General features: G+C 43.1%; 1 protein-coding gene across 4 annotated transcripts in view; it reads left to right on the forward strand.

Annotated features, from left to right (window-relative positions):
- LOC138304529 (sideroflexin-1) overlaps nucleotides 1–23,470 on the forward strand; it is a 227,778-nt gene that overhangs the window by 123,958 nt on the left and 80,350 nt on the right. For all 4 annotated transcript variants that reach the window (XM_069244665.1, XM_069244667.1, XM_069244664.1 and 1 more), the window contains 3 exons: nucleotides 5,937–6,107; nucleotides 17,343–17,441; nucleotides 18,603–18,678. In XM_069244665.1, the coding sequence (XP_069100766.1) occupies nucleotides 5,937–6,107; nucleotides 17,343–17,441; nucleotides 18,603–18,678 (346 nt within the window). The remainder of the gene's footprint in view (nucleotides 1–5,936; nucleotides 6,108–17,342; nucleotides 17,442–18,602; nucleotides 18,679–23,470) is intronic.

Genomic DNA, 23,470 nt, shown 5'->3' on the forward strand with positions numbered 1-23,470 from the left:
TGTGCATCGCAATGTGCTTTTTGCACGCCGCAAACAGCGAAAGTCGCTGTTTGCGACATGGAAAAAGCTACCTACATGTGGGTCTTGGTCCCTAATTAAGTCTGGTGTTAACAAAACATTTTGTTTTTATTAAACTTCTATTTCTCTCTCTTTCGGCTGGCTTTACTGTGAGCGATCGGATTCTGGTCTTCCACAAGGAGCTTATCGGCACACAAAGTAGTTTTGTTCAGTGTCAGGAACTACAGTGGCAATCATTGACGTAACGAAACTGGAGGGTGCCCCTTTGCAAAGAACATAGAGGAGCCCCCTCTCCAGACTCACTCAGGCCAGGTGCTGTGCTGAAGGGGCCCCCAGGAGGGCAGCTGCGGGGCCTTTGTTATGCCACTGGTGGCAACGTGTGCTTTTAGAGTTCAAAAACGTTTTGGGTTTTTTTTTGCCAGTGTTTGTTACAGTGTTGAGGGCCTGATAGCTCCCACAACAATAAAGTGTTACAAAAGCCATGTCAAAACAAGACACGCATTGATGAAACTAAAAGACTTATAAAAATATGTCAGATCAGTTGGCTTTGTCAGTGTTTGTTTATTTTCATGCTTGCCATAATCGTGTTGAAAATGGTTACACTGATTTTCCATTAGAAATATTTTTGGGAAATACTAGCATGCACCAACACATTTTACTAAATGACACTTCATTTGCATCTAATCAGAGAGCATTCTGGGAGCATTATACTTAGCCTCATAGCCTAAACTTTTCAAACGTGTATACACGTTTTTTTTTTTGTATTGGAACCAACATCAGTAGTGAAGTGTGACCTTAAAACATTTATTTACAGCACTCACCCTAATAATGAAGGATTTCAAATAATGAACCATAAATACAAGTTCGAACAGCATTATCTTTTGGAAACACATTACCTCAACTGCAGAGAGTTCCACTCTCTGTAAACAGGCAGCCAAAGGGTTTGTGCTGCAGAGGGTTGGACCTACTTGTCCCAAGGACAAAGTAAACATAAAAACTTGTTGCCCTTGACCCCAAACAAGATGTCCCGGGCGATAGGAATTCCACAACCCTGGACTCAATAACACTTGATCAGAAAATTCCAATCATCCCTCTCTCGCACCCCAATGTACTTTCAGGAAAGTTCCCCTTCAACATTAGTCTGGTAAAGTCAGTATGAGATGCTCAGTACTAGGGTACCATATAGCTAAATAGCCTGCTGCAATCAAGAAAGAAACTAAATATTGTCATAACTTAGTAGAAATAGGAAGGCACCGTTTTAATCTAGTGCAACAACCAGATCCTGTACCAAGGAGAACTTGGTTGAGTTTACCTTCTCATGGTCCCAGATCACAGCAATGCATTCAGTTATGCTATTCAACAACCACAAACTGCTAGATATACCATTTTCAAGTTCTGGGACAAGATTAGACCCATCCTGGCAGCTACTGCCAAAGAAGCGTGGCAGCTGTAAATAATAGCCAGTGTTAAAGAGGTTAACACCACCTCTATACTGGGAACACCTGGTCTTTCTTAGAAAAGGTAAGCCACCTCTTAATCAAGGATTATATCGCCCAACATTTCTTGTGGTTGTTACAAAAATCTATGCTAACTGAGTGGATTTGCTGATAAAGCTGCGCCATCTCTCATCTGTAACATGGATTGAATCATATGAGAGGCACTGTTAACCACACCAACTTTGTAACCACACTAGTAGCCTTGGCTGAATCACTGGCGTTGATTGCTCTTGTACCCGAGAAGGCATGCAAATGTGTGGAATGTTTATTTGTTTAAAAATGGATGGGTATCAATTTGCATTCCTCATCGATTAATGAGGTTCGATAGGTAATGCAGAGAACAGTAATATCCATAAATGATCACTTATCTCCCTACATTTCAATCTCACAGGCCACTAGGAAGGGCTACCCGTTTCCTGTTTTGTATGCAGTATCCATAGAGCCTTTTTTTTTATTGCCATGCTGTTCCAGACACCCACTTCATCGGCTTGTAGAAGCCAAAGTGCTGAAATCTGTGGGTGGCATTTTAATTTGCTTATCTGACCTTGAACCACTTTAACAACCATAGAACGTCTGGCACTACAGTTTGGTATCTGTTGTGGCTACAAACTGAAGTGTTCGAATGTCTAAATCATAAATATAGACACCTCCGATGTCCTTGATTGAAGGGGACTTTACTTGAAATAATTAGGTTTCCTAGGGGTCTGTATTTTTCCAAAGCCCTTCCAGTGTATGCCTCACCCCATTTCCGCAAGATTAAACTTGTGCATTTTGACAGCATTAAGGGGAAACAGGATCCTCGTAGCGCAAGGTTTTTATTATTATTTTCGTTATTTTTACCTTCCCTGCTTATAAGTGGAGGTTGTCCATTCTTGTATTTCTAGTTCTCTGTCTAAAATAGTAGGGGCCTATGTGATCGGGTTCTGATGCTTCCACTAGTTGATATTTACCCTTCGCCCAACAAACCTTTTTTGTGTTCATATGTTTCAACCCTCTTTTGCACCTGAAGCATGTAAGGTGTACAGGTCTTATATATGCCATTTATGGTAGAATACGAGCCACTATTTGAACATACCTACATTTAAAGAGGCTATTTTATTTGGGATAACACTGCACACTGTTCAACCTGCACCACCAGAAGTCACCCTGTGCCTAATCTGACTCCAGCTAGAACATCAGCTCTGTTCTCTGTGGCCTTTAATAAGTATTTTATTGACAAAAAGTAGACTTGGCCTCCCACATAATATTTTGAATGTCTGCAGTTATAGAATACTTCACCAAGCAAGAGACAGCTGCTTGGCCCAGAGAGCCTCATGCAGTGCTGATAGGGGCAACACTTGTGAGTTTAACTTTTTCTATGAATAACTTGTATGTGGATTGGAGGGGCAGCTAGATTAATTGGCCAGTAATGAGTCCGAATATCTGAACTATTCCGTGGAGTTGAAGATGTTTCACTGTCACTTAAAATATTCTATTGCAATAGTGTTATTTACAGGTACTTGTTACTTCACTATCTGTCATTATTCGATCTTTAAAATACTGGATAGAGCGCGGCTTCAATCTCCACGTCAAGATGTCCTCGCTGTAGACATCCAGTTGCAGACTGAATTCATTTATTCGCACAGTCCTGTGGTCCTATCGTATTGGAGACGGATTTACCTTAGAATCATGGCTGCACGAAGTTCACACTCAGGTGGGATTGACCAGGCGTTTGTGTTAGAAACCACCCAATTATGCAAGGCAATTTTGTCTTTTGTTTATGTTACTGATAGGCGTACTTTTTACACTACACTCTATGGTGGGACTCTAGGAGATTTCAAACCTCTCTCACTTACAGGAAATAATGGTCTGTACTCCTACAAACAGTATTTTTACCATATGAGCTAAATTCATTTCTGTAGGATTTCATAAGTAAGTACAGTGTATCAACCTAGAATGGATTATTAGATCCCCACATAAGGCTTCATTTCTGCTGACGGGACTTTTTGCCTGCTCTGCAAGGAGCAGTGAAAGGATAATATCCGGCAGCTTGATCGCTTGCTTTATTTTTTAATCAGGTGACGCTTTATTCTTTGTGTATGTTTTCTTTTGCCATTCTTTTTTTCATCCTTTTCCTTAGAAAACAATAAACAATTCGACTAGATGTGTTTTTCATTTTTAATGCTATGTGCATATGCAGCACACATATTCAGAAAAAGCTTCTTGGACTGTGTGTTCAAAAAGAAGTGTAATACAGTTTTTCAAGTGTCTTTTCCAGACAATAACGCCCACACATTGACACCTTCGCGCAACCCTCTTGGAAACTGCCTTTTTGTCAAAATCTTGGACTGCTATGCACGTGTATTGAATAAATAAATACGGGGTAATATTGTGGGGTGTGAGCTTCAGATTTTCCAACAATCAGGCCGGCATATAATGTATAAAATGCATGAGAGAGGCATATGGAGCAGTGGTTAAGGGAGAGGAATGCTTAGGAGCAGTAAGAGAGAAAACACAATAGTTTGTACAACAACCATAATTTTTTAGGACTTTCAAGAGAGAGAGAGAGAGAGAGAGTGTGTGTACCTGGTGAAATCCGACGGACTGTCACTATACCTAACTGAAAGCACCTGTATATCACTATTAGAAAATACATTTAGTAGGTGGGTGTAACACGTGCCCCACCCCTCAAGCTGCTTCTGTCCATCAAGCCGGAGCATTCCTTTCATGGCTCACAGATTTTGATCCATTGATAAGGCTGCTGTTTCTGAGAACGCCCATGTTTGTTCCACCACAGCATCGGTAGAGGTGTTAGCTTTCCATAAGCAAGACGGCATTGTCTGCAGCGAGGCCTGTTGCCACTTATGGTGCGTGCAGTGTTCTGTTGGGTAAGGTAGGAGGAGATCAGCTGGATAATATGTCCACCCCGTTCTTCACAAACTGTTCCTGTGACGCTTGCTATGAACATGCCACACTCACCTGCTAGTTCTTTCTCTTGGCGTTCAAGATGTCACTTGCCTAGTTACACGTAATTTTTACAATTGTTTTGCCAACTCTCGCCCTCCAACCGTGGGTCCGAGTTGATTAAGGCTAAAAATATTAAATAACAGCAATGTTTGAAGAGAAAGTATTGCAGCATTTAATAACTTTTAATATACAAAAGACTTACACATTTAAATATTTTTCACCCTATAGAGATGTGGATAAATGTTGCTCAGACCTTATGATTCTCTTAGGTATGTGCGTCTGCCACATTCATTTTTACAAGATATGTAATCCCTGCTAGAAGGTGATGCCCCTCTACCATGTTTCGCCACCATATTTGCTCTTCAGGTTTGGAACATCCTTGGGCGGACATCATTCCTCATTTTTTCCCTTTCACTACTATTCTCTTTAGCAGTCTTGGGTTCTTACTAACTGTGAGACAGCAAATACTGCTTCAACTTTTGGAGCTAGCCCTAACATCCTAGAAGAAGACTATAAGACTGCAAGTTTTTATTTTTTACACTGTCAGTGGTTGAGCATATGGCACAGAAGGCAGACTTTTGATGACGGAACTAGGTTGGAGTCCGGAGGACAGCGTGAACAGCGTATCAAGAATTGACAGAATTATGCAGACTGCATTAGTTTAACAATCCCTGCTAACCATCAACCTATGTTCTCGTCTCCTTGTTTGTTTTGGGAGGGTTACTCTTATCATTTTGTGGATACGTCGTTTATTTTAGATATGAATAAACACACCACTTTTTAATCTTGTCCTTTTCAGATGTATTTTGTTTTCCTCCTGTTCCTTAGTTCTAGGCCAGAAGAACGAGAAGAAAAGGAAGCTGATGACAGATGAGACTTTAGATCTAGACATGAGGAGCAGGCCTAGACCTCAGGACAAGAATCATATGAGTGCCTCGTCTTTTATGGTTCATGTGCAATGTAGAGTTACTGACGGTGCAAAAGGAGAGAACAGCTCGGGTCTCATTCAAATATGAACTCCATAGTTGAATTAAAATAGCCTGAGGTTCTCTCTCAGAAAGGAGAGAAGTTTCTAGTGTAGTATATCGAGTGTCTTTGCTCCATATAGTTTATTCTGAAGAAATGGCTAATTATTTTCTTCCTCTTTACTCTATAAAACGTGTTCATAGGACTTAGTTTTAGTTTTGTTACTATTGCACAGTCTACTTTATTGTATCTTCTTTTGTCTTCATGTATGCCATGCTCATTACTATTATGTGGTCTATGAGCCAGACTTACACTGCACTTGTATTGACCACTGAGTTCTGCTTTATGAACTTGTAAGATTCCCAAGTTTTACAAATGTAAGAATGTCTATTAATAAATCTGGTTTTCCCATGTATTGCCTTATTGATAAAAAAAAGTCTGTAATTGGAAAAAATAGGCTTATTTATCATTGTTTACCAAATTGAAGAGTCTTCTTGTCTTTAACCCAAGGCAAGGGATTGTGACTCCTGGACTGACAGAAGATGAACTATGGCGAGCCAAATATGTCTATGACTCCGCATTTCACCCGGACACTGGTGAGAAGATGATCCTCATTGGCCGAATGTCTGCTCAGGTACCTATGAACATGACAATCACAGGATGCATGATGACCTTCTACAGGTAAGCTATTGAGACGTTGCACAGGTGCATGTTTTCATTTTTGGGCAGCATGACCATATGTCATTGATATTATAGACTGTAGAAGGATGGGCGTAGTCTCTAATAAACCATACAAACAATACTTATTTCACAAACCGAGTATTCATCTTTTTTTTTTTATAATTCTCAAAACCTGAAGGATTTTTAGTCTTTTGTTGTATTCAGGTAAAATGAAAGGGAACTGTGTTGATGGTGTCTGAAGGAATGAAAAATACGTTTATACTGTAAACTCAGCCTGTTTCTTAAACCGTTTCCTAAAATGAACATACAAAACATATGACATTTAAGGAGCATCTCCACACTAATGTGACTTTTTTTATCTACATAAGGAGGAATTCCATGCTCTTCATTACTGTCTGTACATAAATGTCACCATTTCTGAGCTGTTTCAACCACAAACATACCCGCCTCATATTATCAAAGGACTGCATCTCTCTTGTCCTTTGCTCTGCTGGCAGTGCCTAATTTGTAAAAACAAAATAATATACATGTATACGTGTATGTGCTTACAATGTGTCAAAATGCTGAATGCTTGGACTGACAAATACTAAGGCTGCCTAGTCTTGAACCCACATCCAGAATTCCACCACCCCGCAATTCCTGTCTTTTTATCTTTCTGTTGCAAGTTGTTAGTGAGCCTGCTTCCTTGCTTTGTGAATGCTTTCCTCTCTTGCCCTTCCTCCTTCTTATTTCCTGTTCTGCCTTTCTTGTTCTTTGTCAAAATCTGAAGATTAAGAAATAAAAGTAATGGGCCACAATAACGAGTGCCAGTGTCCAGCTCCTACAGCCACGGCTCAAATTAAACACTACCTGCATGTAAGTGTAAAACCTGCATCAGAGGCTGACATTTGAGTTATAATTTGAACAATGTGTTTGGGCACCTCAAGTAAGCAGCTTTTTAAGCTGCACCGGGATACAGATGTACCCAATATCACATTTCTATATTTCCTCTACCATCAACATTCTTTAAAGATCACAATACGATAGTCACCGAATATCTATAGAAAACGCTACAAAAACCAAGTGTTCGATGGCATCTGTCGCTGTAGATACACATGTTCTGCAATAGCTCGCCATCTGGTGTTGGGTCGGAGTGTTACAAGTTGTTTTTCTTCGAAGAAGTGTTTTCGAGTCACGGGACCGAGTGACTCCTCCTTCTGTGCTCATTGCGCATGGGCGTCGACTCCATCTTCGATTGTTTTCTTTCCGCCATCGGGTTCGGACGTGTTCCTGTCGCTCCGAGTTTCGGAACGGAAAGATAGCTGAAAACGGAAGATTTTCGACGGTATCGTTGCGATCCGGTTCGAGATAAACACACACGACGACGCATTGAACATCGAAGCGCTTCGGTGCCCTTCGGGGTAGATTTCGGCACACCGTCGGGGCCTAGTCGGCCCGACCGCGTGGAGAACAACGCCGATGGAACGGACCCCGTTTCGATTCTGCCCTGAATGCCACAACAAATATCCTTATACGGACCAACACTCGGTCTGTAACCTGTGCCTGTCACCCGAGCACAGCGAAGAATCCTGTGAGGCCTGTCGGGCGTTCCGGTCCCGAAAAACTCTGCGCGACCGTCGAGCGAGAAGACTGCAGATGGCGTCCACGCCAAAGGAGCATCGACAGTTCGAGACAGAAGAGGAACAGGAGGAATCCTTTTCCATCCAGGATTCAGACTCCGACGAACTCGACAATACAAAAACTGTGAGTAAGACGTCGAGATCAGAACTTAAAAAAGGCAAAAAGGCCCAGGGGACGCCACTGCCAACCGGCCATGGCTCAACCCAAATTACCGGTGACCAACAATCGGCACCGAAAAAGGCCCATTCAGTGTCAAGATCGTCCGACTCCGGTCGAGACACCGGCACGCAGCCTCCTCGGGACCGAGAGAGTGCTAAAGAGAAGCATCGACACCGAGAGTTCGGTGTCGACACGGATCGACGCCGAGACAGTGGCGCCGAAGACCATAGGGGCCAAGATTTTTCGGCACAAAAGAAGAGGAAGGTTACCTCGGAGCCGAAAAAAAAAACAACAGGGTTTTCGGAGCCGAAAAAAGCACCAACAGACCCAGTTTCAGGCTCCTATACTGAAGAGCATTCTATGTCTTCACAAATGAAAAAACACAGATTCGAACAGGAACTGCAATCCACTGAAGTGGATCACACGCAAAAGCGTATCTTTATTCAGCAGGGGACAGGGAAGATCAGTACCCTTCCACCTGTCAAAAGAAAGAGAACACTTCAGTTTATAGCACTAGAGGCTCCTCAGCAACAAACAGCAAAGAAGGTAACACCTCCTCCCTCGCCTCCACCTGTAACTCCGGCTTCGCCAACTTACACCCCGTCACATTCGCCAGCTCACACCGCCATGAGCCACGATGACCAAGATCAAGACGCGTGGGACTTGTACGATGCACCAGTGTCTGATAACAGCCCAGACACATACCCAACTAGGCCATCACCACCTGAGGACAGCACAGCCTATTCACAAGTGGTGGCTAGAGCAGCACAGTTCCATAATGTGGAACTACACTCTGAACAAGTAGAGGAGGACTTTTTATTTAACACCCTCTCCTCCACCCACAGCTCCTACCAAAGCCTGCCTATGCTCCCAGGCATGCTACGCCATGCAAAGGAGATCTTCAAGGAATCAGTTAAAAGTAGGGCAGTAACGCCTAGAGTGGACAAAAAGTATAAGGCGCCTCCTACGGACCCTGTATTCATCACCTCTCAGCTGCCACCAGACTCTGTGGTGGTAGGGGCTGCCAGAAAACGGGCAAATTCACACACTTCTGGGGATGCACCTCCCCCAGATAAAGAAAGCAGAAAGTTCGATGCAGCCGGGAAGAGGGTCGCTGTCCAAGCAGCAAACCAGTGGCGCATCGCAAACTCACAAGCGCTGCTAGCGCGATACGACAGAGCCCACTGGGATGAGATGCAGCATCTCATTGAACATCTCCCAAAAGATCTACAAAAAAGAGCAAAACAGGTTGTTGAGGAGGGTCAAAACATTTCCAACAATCAAATACGCTCCTCTATGGATGCAGCAGACACAGCCGCAAGGACCATTAATACGTCGGTTACCATCCGTAGGCACGCATGGCTCAGAACGTCTGGATTCAAGCCAGAAATTCAGCAGGCAGTACTTAACATGCCAGTAAACGAAAAACTTCTGTTCGGTCCGGAGGTCGACACAGCCATAGAAAAGCTCAAAAAGGACACTGAGACTGCCAAGGCCATGGGCGCACTCTACTCCCCGCAGAGCAGAGGATCTTATACCACCTTCCGCAAAACACCTTTTAGAGGAGGGTTTCGGGGTCAGGCCACACAAGCTAGTACCTCACAGTCCGCACCGTCCACCTACCAGGGACAGTACAGGGGAGGCTTTCGGGGCCAGTATAGAGGAGGGCAATTCCCTAGGAATAGAGGAAGATTTCAAAGCCCCAAAACCACTACCAACAAGCAGTGACTCACACGTCACTCACCCCCCCCACACAACACCAGTGGGGGGAAGGATAAGTCAATATTACGAAGCATGGGAGGAAATAACTACAGACACATGGGTCCTAGCAATTATCCAACATGGTTATTGCATAGAATTCCTGCAATTCCCTCCAGACATACCACCAAAATCACAAAATTTATCAAAACACCATTCACAGCTTCTAGAGATAGAAGTTCAAGCACTACTGCAAAAAAATGCAATAGAATTAGTACCAAGCACACAAATAAACACAGGAGTTTATTCACTGTACTTTTTGATACCAAAAAAGGACAAAACACTGAGACCAATTCTAGACCTCAGAGTAGTAAACACATTCATCAAATCAGACCACTTTCACATGGTCACACTACAAGAAGTGTTACCATTGCTCAAAAAACACAACTACATGACAACCCTAGACCTCAAAGACGCATATTTCCATATACCAATACATCAATCACACAGAAAATATCTAAGGTTTGTATTCAAAGGAATACATTACCAATTCAAAGTATTGCCTTTTGGTTTAACAACCGCTCCAAGAGTATTCACAAAATGCCTAGCAGTAGTCGCTGCACACATCAGAAGGCAGCAAATACATGTATTCCCGTATCTAGACGACTGGCTAATCAAAACCACTTCGCTCACACAATGCTCAAACCACACAAATCAAGTCATACAAACCCTCTACAAACTAGGGTTCACCGTCAACTTTGCAAAATCCAACATTCAGCCAAGCAAAGTACAGCAATATCTAGGAGCCATAATAGACACGACAAAAGGAGTAGCAACGCCAACTCCACAAAGAATTCACAATTTCAACAGAGTCATTCAACACATGTCTCCAAATCAGACAATACAAGCAAGAACAATACTACAGCTCCTAGGCATGACGTCCTCATGCATAGCCATTGTCACAAACGCAAGACTGCACATGAGGCCCTTACAACAGTGCCTAGCCTCACAGTGGTCTCAAGCACAGGGTCACCTTCTAGATCTGGTGTTAATAGACCGCCAAACTTACCTCTCGCTTCTATGGTGGAACAGTATAAATTTAAACAAAGGGCGGCCTTTCCAAGACCCAGTGCCACAGTACGTAATAACAACAGATGCTTCCATGACAGGGTGGGGAGCACATCTCAATCAACACAACATAAGAGGACAATGGAACATACATCAAACAAAACTGCATATAAATCATCTAGAATTATTAGCAGTTTTTCAAGCACTAAAAGCTTTCCAACCAATCATAATCCACAAATACATCCTTGTCAAAACAGACAACATGACAACGATGTATTATCTAAACAAACAAGGAGGAACACATTCAACGCAGTTAAGCTTATTAGCTCAAAACATATGGAAGTGGGCAATCCACCATCAAATTCGTCTAATAGCACAGTTTATTCCAGGGATCCAGAATCAACTGGCAGACAATCTCTCTCGAGATCACCACAAGTCCACGAATGGGAAATCCACCCACAAATTCTAAACACCTACTTCACACTCTGGGGAACACCTCAAATAGACTTATTTGCAACAAAAGAGAACGCAAAATGCCAAACTTCGCGTCCAGATACCCACACAAGCAATCCCAAGGCAATGCCCTATGGATGAACTGGTCAGGAATATTTGCTTACGCTTTTCCTCCTCTCCCTCTCCTTCCTTATCTAGTAAACAAATTGAGTCAAAACAAACTCAAACTCATTTTAATAGCACCAACGTGGGCAAGACAACCCTGGTACACAACACTGCTAGATCTCTCTGTAGTACCCCACATCAAACTGCCCAACAAACCAGATCTGTTAACGCAACACAACCAACAGATCAGACACCCAGATCCAGCATCGCTGAATCTAGCAATCTGGCTCCTGAAATCCTAGAATTCGGACACTTACAACTTAGCCAAGAGTGTATGGAAGTCATAAAGCAGGCCAGAAGGCCATCCACTAGACACTGCTACGCAAGTAAGTGGAAAAGATTTGTTTGTTACTGCCATCATAATCAGATACAACCACTACACGCAACTCCAAAACATATAGTAAATTACTTGCTCCATTTACAAAAAGCAAAGCTAGCCTTCTCTTCTATTAAAATACACCTTGCAGCAATATCTGCATACCTGCAGACTACCTATTCAACTTCCTTGTATAGGATACCAGTCATCAAAGCATTCATAGAAGGTCTTAAAAGAATTATACCACCAAGAACACCACCTGTTCCTTCATGGAACCTAAACGTGGTCCTAACAAGACTCATGGGCCCACCTTTCGAACCCATGCACTCTTGCGGAATACAATTCCTAACCTGGAAAGTTGCCTTTCTCATCGCCATTACATCTCTAAGAAGAGTAAGTGAAATTCAAGCGTTCACAACACAAGAACCTTTTATACAAATACATAAAAATAAGGTCGCCCTGCGACCTAATCCTAAATTTTTACCAAAAGTTATTTCACCGTTCCATCTAAATCAAACGGTAGAACTACCAGTTTTTTTCCCACAGCCAGATTCTGTGGCTGAAAGAGCAGTACATACATTAGATGTCAAAAGAGCATTAATGTACTACATTGACAGAACAAAGAACATCAGAAAGACTAAACAGCTATTTATTGCATTCCAAAAACCTCATGCAGGTAACCCAATATCAAAACAAGGTATAGCCAGATGGATAGTTAAATGCATCCAAATCTGCTACCTTAAAGCAAAAAGACAACTGCCCATTACTCCCAGGGCACATTCAACAAGGAAAAAAGGTGCTTCAATGGCCTTTTTAGGAAACATCCCAATGCATGAAATATGTAAGGCAGCCACATGGTCTACGCCTCACACATTCACCAAACACTACTGTATAGATGTGCTATCCGCACAACAAGCTACAGTAGGTCAAGCTGTATTAAGAACTCTATTTCAGACAACTTCTACTCCTACAGGCTAAACCACCGCTTATGGGAAAATAACTGCTTACTAGTCTATGCAGAACATGTGTATCTACAGCGACAGATGCCATTGAACTGAAAATGTCACTTACCCAGTGTACATCTGTTCGTGGCATCAGTCGCTGAGATTCACATGTGCCCACCCACCTCCCCGGAAGCCTGTAGCAGTTCAGAAGTTACCTTCAATTTTGTACATTTGTATATATATTATTTAAACCTTTAATAGGTACATACTTACACATTTCATTGCGCGGGCACTATTACTATAGTACAACTCCTACCTCACCCTCTGCGGGGAAAACAATCGAAGATGGAGTCGACGCCCATGCGCAATGAGCACAGAAGGAGGAGTCACTCGGTCCCGTGACTCGAAAACACTTCTTCGAAGAAAAACAACTTGTAACACTCCGACCCAACACCAGATGGCGAGCTATTGCAGAACATGTGAATCTCAGCGACTGATGCCACGAACAGATGTACACTGGGTAAGTGACATTTTCATTCTAGGTCATCAAGATGCCATTAGAATATGTGCAGATCTTCTATTGGCTAAATGAACCAACAGATTCTGAGGTTCCATGGATCAGACAGGAATCTTCTTTATCCACACTCCTTCCGTTCACCATCACAAACATTTCTCAGCCCTTTTGTACTAACATCAACCACTCGAATTATCCATAAGCATACCTAGCAACAAGGAACAGAGAAATATTGTTAAACAGATGCTTGTGGTAAATGATGAGCTCAAAACAACTGCATCCCAGCTTTCTGGGAAACTCTGAATACAGAAATGTATACTTACTCTTAAATAAATGAATATATTTGAAAAATATATTTGAAACAAGGGGGGTAGTAGTGATATTGCTGATCGCATGTCCTAAAGGCATCCAGTAATAAGTGGGCAAGTAAATATGCAAACGATAAATATGGGTGGTGCTGATAAATATATCATAGCCTACTACCGAAAGGCATAACAGTGTAGCTGAAACAGTTACACTGTAACAACATGCAAAATTAAAATAACGTAGCACTCAAAGTGAGTCCACAGTAGTTATGAATATTCCTAACTGAAAGTTTGTGGACAGCATGTCAAATTCAATTCTTTTATTGGCACGTAAAAGCTTCCATTCTTTTCATAATGACATGTTATCACATCAACAGCCAACACGTGTTTCGTCACCCTTCTGACTTTTTCAAGGCTGTAAAGTACATAAAATGCAATAAGTACAAAATACATGACACACGAAAACAAAGACAGGGATGAAAGCAATGTTTGCCACAATTCAGTGTCTGAATCAATAAAACCATACACATCGAAAGAGGTCAGCATCATCAGGAGTGAGTCTTGATCTAATTGACTTTGTTTATTTCTTTTTAGTTTGTTTGACCGTTTTGAATTTCTTTGTAGCAGTACTACTTTTAATGAGAACATTCTTACTACCTTAGGTTGTTATGATTTGTTTATGTGGCCCTCTTTCTATCTTTTTCTCCTCATTGGTGCTCACATCTATACTCTATGGTAGATTGCATTTATTTTGGAATTATTATTTTTAGCACAATTTTCGGGTTACTCTTTCCTTCCCCACCTATTTTTCTTATGTTTGCCTCCATCACTTGTGCGTGTTGACACAGGCGTGGATCAAGACTCACTTCTGATGATTCTGACATCTTTCGTGGTATATGGTTTCATTGATCGAAACACTGATTGGAATACGACAAACATTGCTTTTATCCCTGACTGTCTTCTTTTGTTATTTACTTTGTACTTATCGCATTTTATGTACTTTGCAGCTTGAAAAGTCACGAGGGTGGTGAAACACGTGTTGGCTGTTGATGTGACAACATTTGATTATGAGAAAAGATGCCTTTACGTGTCGATAAAAGAATTGGATTTGCCACGCTGTCCACAAACTTTCAATGCTGAATATTCATAACTACTGTGGACCTACTTTGAGTGCTGTGGTATTTTTCTTTCACATACCTGGAAAATATAATGGGGAACTGTGGCAAAAGCCCTGAACCTCTAACCTACCTTTAAACAAGATTACAGCAATTACATCCCCTCATCTATAAGGCAGCAGCTCGCAGACACATTAATGATGAATGTATTTACAACTGGACTTGGATCGAGCAGTCACCACCAGACTGTCAGTTAAAAGTTTCAATGATTTATGAATTGATCAAGAACACCAGAGGCAAAAGTGACTCCAAGTGGAAGATTTGCTGCAACTCTGTCAGAACATGGTTAGATAAATTCAATCTCCAGTTATCTGGTAAGCACAAATCAGCGGGAAAGCATAAAAAAGCTTGCGATCTGCCTCACACCCATATGATGCTCTTTTTTTCTTTAAAGAACCTATGTTCTGGACTTCAAAAATAAAATCCACTGGAGGTTTCTCACACCAGACGTTCCCATAGAACTGTGTTGCTGATGTACCCAAGGATTTAACAGTTCTGGTTAAGTGTGTCACTGATTAAACGTTATTGTCCCCAGATTATAATCTACCACTCACTCACTCTGTGCTGTCGTAGATGATTACTCGCCTCTATGGAGAACCTTCTTTAATTGTCCCCAGGATCAATTTACTTGATGCTTTCTGAGCAAATGCTTAATAGAGTATAGCAAGCAACTGGAAATCACCAGGTGCTCCAAACAGATCAACGGATCCTCTGATCGCTGAATCAGCAGTAGAATGCTGCTTGTTTATCCATAAAGTAGAAATTACAATCACGAGCTCCTGTCATACAGATACCAGTAAATTGTACATATTCCGTCTAAACTATCTTTCTAACTTCCCTCTCCCAGCACAGACCATGAAAAAAAAAGTCTGCACTATAATGGAACTCACAAACCACACCCTGGCCCTTGTAAGTACCTTCACACATTTACTCCCTTGTCATTGCAGTCACTGACGTTTTAGGTCTCAGCTCTAGATGGTGCACATGCGCTGCCTCGAACCGAGACATACTTTATATACTTCTGGGCTTACAGCCTGCCTATCGGCTTCTCATTTGATGGCACCATAGCCACTCCATTTTTCGTACTCCCCATTTGACAAGGGCATGCATATGTCATACCTCTTCTGGTGTTTAGCCATCCCAGAGAGAACCGGCCAAGTACTATAAACTTAATCAGCAGCCATTTTTTAACTATTGTTTCAGGAGTACTTTTTTAAATGGGTGACCAGTCCGCCACTCATTAAGAGCGATTTTGTTTGAATTGTCTCAGAGCCCCAATTTTTTTTCTCCATACATGCAGCACACTCTGCAGGCTCTTTTTGTTGAATCTGCAGCACGTCTCTAGCAGCGTTACACTTTAGTGTTTTAAAACTCCCTTTAATGTCGAGAGTCCTGTTCGAGTACTCCCAGTCATTAAGAGATTATTCGTTCAGATCACAAACTCTCTGTCTCTCTTTTCAGCCCGCTACCTTGGTCCAGCGTCCCCATCTCCACCCCATTCAGTCCTTGGGATTAGCGTAGCAGCCTTCGTCCATTTGCTCATGCTCTCTTCCGGTAGTTTCACTCCTGACCTGCAGTTATTTATTATTTTTGCTTCTCCCAGATCCTATAATAGGCCACTGGGTATGTCTGTGACAAAGAGCCGTGGACCTTAGATGCCTTTCAGAGCATCCATGCGTCACCATTAGTTTGATACTGGTTGAATGCCACCTCATAAGTCGCAGTCTGACTGCCCAAAATACTATTAATCAACCACTCAGGTCGCTCTTCACGGGTCTGTGCACATTCGGATTGCACCTACAGCTTGCATGAACTTCCTATGTTTATTATCAGCGTTCTCCCAGCCTGTCAGAGTACGTGCATGATGTCTTTCTTTTGCACTGGACGACTGTCTGATTTGTGAAGCCCTGCCGAACTTTAACGTTTGACTTGTGTCAAAATGAAACCGTGCAATGCCTCTGCAAATTCAGATGAGCTCAATTGAATTGCATTGTGTTGCTAATGCTTTTGTGCAGCGCTTCATGCCAGTAGACCTGCCAATTTTAGAATAATTTCAACCTCAAACTTGTAGGGAGAGGGAAAGAGCAGGTTTGGCTCACATGGCTAGGATAGGTGCCAGATTTTCCGATTCCTTATGTGTAATACGTCCATGGTTTCAGTGTGCATAGGAGTGGCATTCTGTTGTAAAATCTGTGACACTTTCTCGCGACTAAAAGCAGCAAGTGTTGGCAAAACCAGTAGGTCTCAGAAATCTCAGAGCCATAGGCGTTGGCAATGTTAATGCATTTGTGTATATCAATAAGAACAGCTCAACAGACGTACACAAATAGTTACATTGCCAACTCCTATAGCCTTCAGATTGCTGGATTGCCGAAAACTATTGGCTTTGCCAATGATTGTTTCCTAATGCTGGAGCTCTGTCTTTTCTCCCTATGAATTAGTGTTAGTTGCATCAGTATGCCACAGGCATTGTAAAGACCGCAGTGGGTTTGATTCTGCTCGAAACACAAGGAAACGGGATTGGAAATTTGCAAGCACAGGGTAGACCTTCTCGCTTCGTTTACTATGTTTTTTTAAATTTAAAAATCAGTCTTTAAATTGTCTTGAATTTATTTTTCATGTAGGCAGAGGTCCCCTTTCAGCAGACATCTGTGGCTCAACTTCTTAAAAATAACCACACAATTAGTGACAGACCCTTTAAGGAAGTTACAATCATAGTTTCATGTCTAAACTCAGGGTATTGGTTGTTGATATGATTTTTTTGAACTTTGCATGAGCTTTTCAACTTCAATAAAACACTTGTGTGTTTTTATCCTAGAACAACTCCAGCTGTGCTTTTCTGGCAGTGGATTAACCAGTCCTTCAATGCAATAGTGAATTATACGAACCGAAGTGGAGATGCCCCAATTACCGTGAGGTATGTTTATTTTTTGTCGAATATATAGTTAAAGCAAGATGATTTCTGCAAGTTTTTTGTTAGATTTGTTTCTCGCATGATGCATATAGACTGCAAAGTGGTAGCTGGTTTGGTTTGGGCCAGCAAAGCTTGCGCATTTCCTAATACGTATAACATACTCCAATATCTTGGAAATTGACACGGGAAACTAGACACAGTTAGACAGTGTTGGTGTTCAGATTTACCTGTTTTATATCTAGCTTGCCAACACAACTGTCTGCTAGACGTATTTTGCCAGTTCTGTGAATATACGTAGAGTTTACTGTATTTCTATTTATCCTGAAACTGTTCTCTATTTGCTATAATTCCACCTTCCAGGAAGTACTTACTTGTAAAGGCATGAGTGACAATTTTCATCTATAAAGTACATTTGATCTTCATATTGTTTCCTTCTTTCAATCTCTTATGTACGCGCTATAAAGAAAGCAATCCTTTTTTGCACTTTTTTCTCAGCTCTGGCAAAGCCAATAGGCCTGATCTTAATGTCAGAAAAATGTGTGCATGCGACACATATAAACATTATTTATCAATACCTGTGATTACATAAGTTGACACAGTAATACCTGACGACAGGGTTTTTGCAAATGCTTGTTCTTCTTTGCCTTTGTTCTTCTTTAATGACCACATGGTGTTAACTTGCTTAACTGCAGATCATAAAATGTTTTCTTATAAGTGTCCAGTATCAAAATCTATGCATGTTAGCACATTCTACTTTTTTCATCTAACATTTCTTGTCATAACGTTGGACCAGCGCAATGCTCTCAACAGTTCCTACACCAGCATACACTCCTACCACCCACATGCCTCTTTTTGTTAAGTCTGTGGAAGGCAGAGAGGGTGCCCGTTGCAGGGGTATATAAGGTGCCAGCTGAATACCAGTCAGTTACAACTCTGTGATACACTCGCGCCCATTTACATGCATCTGAAAAAAATCCGCTATTTGGAGAGATTTTTAATGTCATTACTTTCGGGGGTTAATTTGTGCGTGGCGCTTTCGGTAAAGTACAGTTTTGAATATGAATGTTGTGTTTGCTTGCAACCTAATAGTTTACCATGTTTGGATTTAAACCCAGAAAGCAGAATGGTGTGTGTATACAAACACTTGTAATTTTCTTGTTTTAGCCAACTGGGAACAGCTTATGTTTCTGCCACCACAGGTGCTGTTGCCACAGCTCTTGGACTTAATGCACTTACAAAGGTAATACTGCTCTTTTTTTACCCCTATATATAAAAGGACACATTTCGTTGGCTTGCCTATACAGGGAGTGCAGAATTATTAGGCAAATGAGTATTTTGACCACATCATCCTCTTTATGCATGTTGTCTTACTCCAAGCTGTATAGGCTCGAAAGCCTACTACCAATTAAGCATATTAGGTGATGTGCATCTCTGTAATGAGAAGGGGTGTGGTCTAATGACATCAACACCCTATATCAGGTGTGCATAATTATTAGGCAACTTCCTTTCCTTTGGCAAAATGGGTCAAAAGGAGGACTTGACAGGCTCAGAAAAGTCACAAATAGTGAGATATCTTGCAGAGGGATGCAGCACTCTTAAAATTGCAAAGCTTCTGAAGCGTGATCATCGAACAATCAAGCGTTTCATTCAAAATAGTCAACAGGGTCGCAAGAAGCGTGTGGAAAAACCAAGGCGCAAAATAACTGCCCATGAACTGAGAAAAGTCAAGCGTGCAGCTGCCACGATGCCACTTGCCACCAGTTTGGCCATATTTCAGAGCTGCAACATCACTGGAGTGCCCAAAAGCACAAGGTGTGCAATACTCAGAGACATGGCCAAGGTAAGAAAGGCTGAAAGACGACCACCACTGAACAAGACACACAAGCTGAAACGTCAAGACTGGGCCAAGAAATATCTCAAGACTGATTTTTCTAAGGTTTTATGGACTGACGAAATGAGAGTGAGTCTTGATGGGCCAGATGGATGGGCCCGTGGCTGGATTGGTAAAGGGCAGAGAGCTCCAATCCGACTCAGACGCCAGCAAGGTGGAGGTGGAGTACTGGTTTGGGCTGGTATCATCAAAGATGAGCTTGTGGGGCCTTTTCGGGTTGAGGATGGAGTCAAGCTCAACTCCCAGTCCTACTGCCAGTTCCTGGAAGACACCTTCAAGCAGTGGTACAGGAAGAAGTCTGCATCCTTCAAGAAAAACATGATTTTCATGCAGGACAATGCTCCATCACACGCGTCCAAGTACTCCACAGCGTGGCTGGCAAGAAAGGGTATAAAAGAAGGAAATCTAATGACATGGCCTCCTTGTTCACCTGATCTGAACCCCATTGAGAACCTGTGGTCCATCATCAAATGTGAGATTTACAAGGAGGGAAAACAGTACACCTCTCTGAACAGTGTCTGGGAGGCTGTGGTTGCTGCTGCACGCAATGTTGATGGTGAACAGATCAAAACACTGACAGAATCCATGGATGGCAGGCTTTTGAGTGTCCTTGCAAAGAAAGGTGGCTATATTGGTCACTGATTTGTTTTTGTTTTGTTTTTGAATGTCAGAAATGTATATTTGTGAATGTTGAGATGTTATATTGGTTTCACTGGTAATAATAAATAATTGAAATGGGTATATATTTTTTTTTGTTAAGTTGCCTAATAATTATGCACAGTAATAGTCACCTGCACACACAGATATCCCCCTAACATAGCTAAAACTAAAAACAAACTAAAAACTACTTCCAAAAATATTCAGCTTTGATATTAATGAGTTTTTTGGGTTCATTGAGAACATGGTTGTTGTTCAATAATAAAATTAATCCTCAAAAATACAACTTGCCTAATAATTCTGCACTCCCTGTACAGTTGAAGTTGTGCCCCCGACAACTATAAAATAACAGGACTCCAAAGAATATGTTTATTGGTTATGCCTCCAATATCCTCAAGCCTCACTATGTATGGGGGAGCAAAGTCCATTGTCTAAATATTTCCTTAGTTATATGAGTAGCAGAGTTAGAAATGGATTGATTACCAGGATATTGTGTCATTGAGGTGCAAGTTTTCAATCAGTAAGGCTTGATTTGGACATCCATGCTGGTAAAGCTCCTGCTTTCAGTCTCTCTTGCTCAATGCTAATTAGTGTATCGTTCCAGGTACACGATTTGACGAAGACACCTTTGTATGGAGCAGTCAAAATAGGAAGCCAAAATGTCATGCCAAAGAATTCCATGGTCTGCCCAATGCCTCAACGCAATTTCCACTTGGACTGTTGCACTTTTATTGTGCAGCACAAAAGATTCTAAAAATCATTTTACAATACCTCCAGTAATCTTTGCGAGATACAGGAAATGTGCACCACCCATCTGCTTCCTCAGTGCTCCCAGGGTCATCCTTGTTCTTCCAGATATAAACTTGTGGCATTATGTTAATCATTATTTTTCTAAATAAAGCAAAGCTCTCTCTCTGTTTGGTGTTCCTGTGGGGCCTGCGTCAGTTCATATTGACTTAGAGACTTTAGGTCAGCGGAACTGTCACAGAAGAGCAAGTGAACATATTTATATTTCTTACATGCTATCCATTGATAGTGGTCAGACTTTGCTCATGAATGACTGTTGCACAGAGTTTGACTTAGGTTTGCAATTGCTCCACCTAGTGTAGTCTTGGCATGACTTCTAGGCCGGGCAAATGGTTTGTTTCTACAGGGTGTTTCTGATGGATACAACTACCTGTGGATTCCTCACCTAATGAATACTCCCATGGCGCCAGCATTCGACGGAAATCTTCTTACTAGTCTCTGCACGTCGACGAGGACGTCACTCTAGCCCACGCGATGCAGTCTGACGTCATACAGGCAATAAGAGGTCCTCGACGACGTGCGGACGTCAGTTCCCTTTTTTCCGTGCATTCGAAACGGTTATCTTCGAGGGAGCAACTGTTACTTTTTTGGTTACAGTGTATTTTTGCTGCGTAGTCTTTCGCTGTGGTAATAATGTCGCAGAGAAAGTCTGGATTTAAGCCTTGTCGTGAGTGTGGAGGCAAGATGTCGGTGACGGATCCTCATTCCGATTGCCTTTGGTGTTTGAGCTCCGACCACGACGTCTCGACTTGTGATTAATGCCAGCACATGAATCCAAAGGCCCTCAAGGAACGTGAGGCGAAGCTGTTTATGGCTAAATCGAAGGAGAAGCATCACAAGAAGTCTTCTTCTCCAAGACATCGGCGTCATCGAGACTCCCGGCGCCGTAGAGAATCTCGGCGTCATTCGAAGGAGACTCGTTCCAGGTCTTCGGATCGGCGCCGAAGGACATGGGAGATCAGTCCTACGGTTACGCCGCATCCTTCAACGCCGTTGCCCTCTCCGGCATCTCCGACTTCACCTGGACAGGCGTCGGTGATTGAGGTATTGGAGCCTCAGGTGTTATCTCCGGCGCAGACGCCGGCGTCGGGGTCGCCTCCGAGACAGGCACCTCAGTATCCGGCTTTTCCCACCCCTGGAGCCGATAGTTCCGCATTCTTGAATGCGATGTATGCCATCTTCCAACAGATGGCTCCAGGGGGTGCTCCGGCTGGGCCTTTGGCCTTTTCTTTGGGTGATCCTGCGCCTCTTCGGCCGGCACCCTTTATGCCCTTTTTCCCTTTTGGGAACGTGGGCTCGCCGCTCCGGTGGGTTCAGAAGGATTGGCCCCGGGGATTTCCATCCCGTCGACGTCGAAGTCGGGATTTCGGCCTGTGACTCCGGTGGGTCCATCTGCTTCAGCTGCTCTTTTGTCGGCGCCGAAGTTACCTGTGGCGCCGGACGCGGCGTCGGTGGCTTCTGAAGATCGGCGCCGATCTTCGACTTCGGCGGAGGCATTGTCGACTCCGCGTATTGAACAGCGACTTCATTCCAGGAGACGTGCTCTCCGTGTATTAGAAGAGCAGGAGTACCAACGAGCCCTGGAGGAAGGAGAGCTAGAGGACTCGGGTGATGGGCTGCGAGGACTGGAGTCGGCCAGTGGGCTGGACACTTCCCCTGAGTGGGATCTTTCGTCCCCGGGGGAGTATACTGAGGAGGCTGCTTCCTTTCATGCAGTGGTACGGAAGGCAGCTAGTTTTTTGGACCTGCCTTTGCCGGTGGTGGAGGCTAAACAAAACCTTTTAACAGAGGTGCTACATCCGGCCTCAGCTGCGGCGGAGCCTCTGTTGCCATTTAATGACGCTCTGCTGGATCCGGTGATAGAGGTGTGGAAGAGGCCGGCATCTTCCCCAGCAGTTCACAGAGCCGTGGCCAGGAGGTATCGGGCGGCTCCGACTGACCCTGGGTTTCTATCTAGGCACCCTACGCCGGAGAGCTTGGTGGTGCAGGCCTCCTGTTCATCCAAGTCAGCGCCTGGTTCTTTCCCGACGGTGCCTGGGGACAGAGATTCAAAGAAGCTAGAGGCGCAGTCGAAGAAATTTTTTTCGTCCTGCAGTCTGGCGTTAAAAGCCACCAATGCAACCTGTATCCTGGGGAGGTATATTCATGCTCTGATGGATGACATTTCCTCATCGTTTACAGAGCTTCCCCAGGGTCTTTTGGATCTTGTCTCAAATGCCCAGGCTGCTGCGACCCAGATTATCCAGACGGGACTGGATACCACCGACTCGGTAGCCAGAGCAATGGGCACAACTGTGGTGGCAAGGAGACAGGCCTGGCTCCGTAACTCGGGCTTTTCTGCAGATGTACAGTCCACATTGTTGGATCTCCCGTTTGATGGGGACAAACTGTTTGGAGCCAAGGCTGATTCGGCCTTGGAACGTTTTAAGGAAAGCAGGGCCACGGCTAAGTCGTTAGGGCTCCAAGCTCCTTCTTCCACGGCCTCTTCCAGATTTTTCAGGAGGTTTCGTGGATTTGGGCGTGGCTCTTCCTCCTCTTCCTTTCGGGGAAGATATCAGCAACCTGCCTCTTCCCATCCCTATAGATCTTTCAGGGGGAGAGGTAGGGTCCGCACCAGAGGAGCCTCTCAGCAGCACTCTGCCTCTTCCTCATCCTCTGGCGGGGTGCAGCAGGGGAA

This window comes from Pleurodeles waltl, chromosome 7 (assembly GCF_031143425.1).
Source record: "Pleurodeles waltl isolate 20211129_DDA chromosome 7, aPleWal1.hap1.20221129, whole genome shotgun sequence".
Classification (NCBI taxonomy): Eukaryota; Metazoa; Chordata; class Amphibia; order Caudata; family Salamandridae; genus Pleurodeles; species Pleurodeles waltl.